Source organism: Vanessa cardui, chromosome 10 (genome assembly GCF_905220365.1).
Source record: "Vanessa cardui chromosome 10, ilVanCard2.1, whole genome shotgun sequence".
NCBI lineage: Eukaryota > Metazoa > Arthropoda > Insecta > Lepidoptera > Nymphalidae > Vanessa > Vanessa cardui.
The window spans coordinates 9,007,164-9,010,596 of NC_061132.1; the positions used below are offsets into that span (position 1 = coordinate 9,007,164).

General features: G+C 27.1%; 1 protein-coding gene across 1 annotated transcript; it reads right to left on the bottom strand.

Annotated features, from left to right (window-relative positions):
• Positions 1 to 205: 205 nt before the first annotated feature.
• LOC124533193 (CDP-diacylglycerol--inositol 3-phosphatidyltransferase) lies at positions 206 to 2,465 on the bottom strand. The gene is made up of 4 exons (XM_047108378.1): positions 2,182 to 2,465; positions 1,963 to 2,097; positions 1,101 to 1,418; positions 206 to 995 (listed from the first exon to the last, which is right to left on the bottom strand). The coding sequence occupies exons 1-4, from the start codon at positions 2,228 to 2,230 to the stop codon at positions 835 to 837; spliced, it is 663 nt and encodes a 220-aa protein (XP_046964334.1). The 5' UTR covers positions 2,231 to 2,465; the 3' UTR covers positions 206 to 834.
• Between the last annotated feature and the right edge of the window lie 968 nt (positions 2,466 to 3,433).

The window sequence follows — 3,433 nt, forward strand, 5'->3', positions numbered from 1 at the left end:
CATACATCTCATAGATAAATAATGCAGGCAAATAAAAAAAAAATGGTATAATTTTTATAGGAATATTTTTATTTGGAGACTAGTTGTTTTAAAATACTTAAACATGATTTACTCTTATAGAAAAATATTTTTCAAATAAATATTACAAAAGTAACAATTAAAACAAGACTTAGTGACAATAAATAAATAGCAAAAACAGTTTTTGTACAGAAAATTGTCAAGTTTTTCCTCTGATAAAAGGCAACTGGCGATTGTCATATCTTTAAAATTAAAATGTAAATAAACAGAAGTGCTTAAATAGTTTTTATACAAAATTTTGACTATTTTTATAGTTATCATGTACTTTATTGAATTATATTCTTAATTAAATTTGTCATAAATATCTTGTCTTAAAATTAATCCTTCACACTCAACAGATAAAATATGGATTTCTATAACTTATATAATATTATTTACTATAACATATTAAATGCATTTAATTTAAAGTAATAACCATATCAATTTTGATATAACAACAATGGAAATAAGCATGAATGTGCTGTTTTCAATGGTACTTAGCTTTTTCTAACCTCTAAATATACATTATGCCCAAAAACGAGATTGCTCTTACTCGAGATAGTACATGTTTAATACAAATAATAATTATAAATAGAACTACTCAAAGTTTGTTCATAATTAAAAATTTGCATAACCATTATTAATCTGTAAGAAAAAAATATACATATACATACAAGCATAAATAATGAGAATGTTATTTTTATATATAAGAGTTATATAAATTTGACTTTAAAATTAACATACATTCTACCTCTTTAAATAAAATGCTTCAGGAACTTAATTATTCTGCTTCTGGGCAATAGCCGCTCGTTCATTGACATCAATAATGGATAAGTTCATAGATGCAACAATTCCGTGAAGAACTGATATAGCTGCTTTTATAACTGCCACAGGCATGGATATCAGCGCAATCAGTTTGAATAAACCTATTCCCAATACTGAAATAAAACATATTACGTTATTTACACATAAGTGGTAAAAGCAAAATTTTGATATATTATATGTTGTGTTCATAAATTATTATTAAACATAAGTGTACTAACCTGTAGGGCCTGTAAAGAAGTACATCACATACAAGGCTGCATAGAATGCTTCATTACCCGCACACATGAAGAAAAGTACATTTTTATTTGTATAGTACAGATGCATTATGGGATTCTCTGACATATCAATAAATTTGTGTGAAGTCTTCCCTTGTAAAGTGGAAGTGTGCAAATAGAGCCAATGGCAAGTTATATCAATAGCCATAGACAGTTGGAACCAGAAAGTGTACTTTGGATAGAATGTAGCCAAAGTCATCATTAAGCCAGCAGTTCCAGCACGGTCTGTTAGCTGGTCCAACATTGCACCAAATTTGGTACCTGAAAATATTTAATAGAAATTCTAGATTACAAATTGGTTGACAATTATTTTCAATTAATTTTTTTTCACAGCATTATTTCAGAGTCATGTTTGCTAGTGCACAATCTGGTTTATACTTTTTACAGAACCAGCATTAGATACCAGATTATTATAATTAAACTATTTATTTATGCTTATAATATTAACAAATAAATATAAAAATAAATTCAAAAAATAGTATGCCAGAAGTTATAAAAGTAACTCATCATATAAAAAATGTATATCTTATCTGATAAAATATTTGGTTCAAAGTTATAAAACTTAATAGTCTTAATACATAAAATGTAATTGCTTAATGTTTCTTTTTAAGGAGTTTTTATACCATATGAGAAAATGAATGTACACATTTAAGTGAACAATGTCTTAAAATTACATATTCATTAAAACAGGCTTTGAATATTCATAATATTGATTTAGTTAGTAATATGATAGACATAACTATTGATATAGAAGACATTAAACTATAATTGGATTGAAAGATGCCATACAAATTGCAATACTTACTTTGATTAAAGTACCGTGCGGCATGTCCGTCGAAAGCATCCAGCAGTGCCGATGTAATATAACATGTACATGCCAGGACACAATGGGTTGGCATGTAGTAAAAAGATATAATAGCCAGAATAACTCTCCCGAAACCTGAAATGAATAAAAATAAACAATGACGCATGGACAACATGTACATGATATTAAAAATATTCAATCGCCCTTATATTGACTTACCAATTATGTTCGGTACAAACAAAAATATGTTTTCTTTTGTTTCAGTCATTTTATAGAAACTGTAATCAATATATTTACAGAAACTATCAAGTGTTCGAAACGAACACAAACGCCACAATAATTTCAAGTAAATTAAGCTAGAACTGAGTAAGCAGACTTGAAACTTGTAAGTTGAATTGATTTTGATTTACAATTGGATAAAAAATGACATTAGTAGCTAGTATTACCAGTACTATTTTTTTACCCTATTTTTTTCAGAAATCAAAAAACATGTATTATTCCACTGAAATTTACAATCTCAATAAGGCCTAGCATTTAATTTAATTTTTTTTGGCAATTAAGACCAAGGCCATAAAATAAATGCAATTCCTGATGAAAAATCATTAACAACTACGTAAAACTGGAAACTAGTGAAGAAATTATTTATTTTACGGCACCAAATTTTGTGCGAAATACTGTCGAATTTTACTATTGATTGTTGAAATTTATATTTGTAAAGAAATTGCATAGCGCTGAGATGTTCAAGATAAATTGGGGTAACGTATTTGATCTTGAATTAAATGACAATATCCATGCAGTAGAAAAAAGGAGAACAAAGAGTGATTTCACAGTTATTCAATATTTATTTACATAATATGTTCTAAACTGCTTGTTTATATGAGGCAATAATCTAAAATAAAAAAACTAGTTTACCTTACGCCTTCGTGTTTTGTATTTTAATATACCTTTATTTTTCACTTTTTTATTGTGGCATACAATAATAATTAACATTTTTTAAAAATAAATGTTATCGTTACATTACTACTTAATTTTGGTCAATAGCTGTGAATTTATATTTTATCTGATGGGTTAAAATGAAAAAATTGAAACGATAAGAGGCACTTGGTCATGATATATTTATTTAAAAAAAATGTAATATATTTTTATGGGATTTAAGTATTATTTTTAACCTAATGGGATATAAACCAAATATAATAATTATTGTTATTTAGTTTATAGTATTGCTAGTTATAAATATTCGTTTTTCTCCGTTTGGATTGGGGGCGCGAGTGTCGTAAAGTCATCATTAAATCGCTAAATTTGTAAAAATGTTAGCTGAAACCTGTCGAAAATGATGGATTCGCGTTCGCGGAGTAATAGAACTACAGATTAGATAGCTTACAACAAAATGGTTTATTAGTTTAATTGTGTAAATATTCTAAAAGAGGTAAAGAGTGATTTCAGTGTGCAAAAGTCATAAGACTTGTGTCAT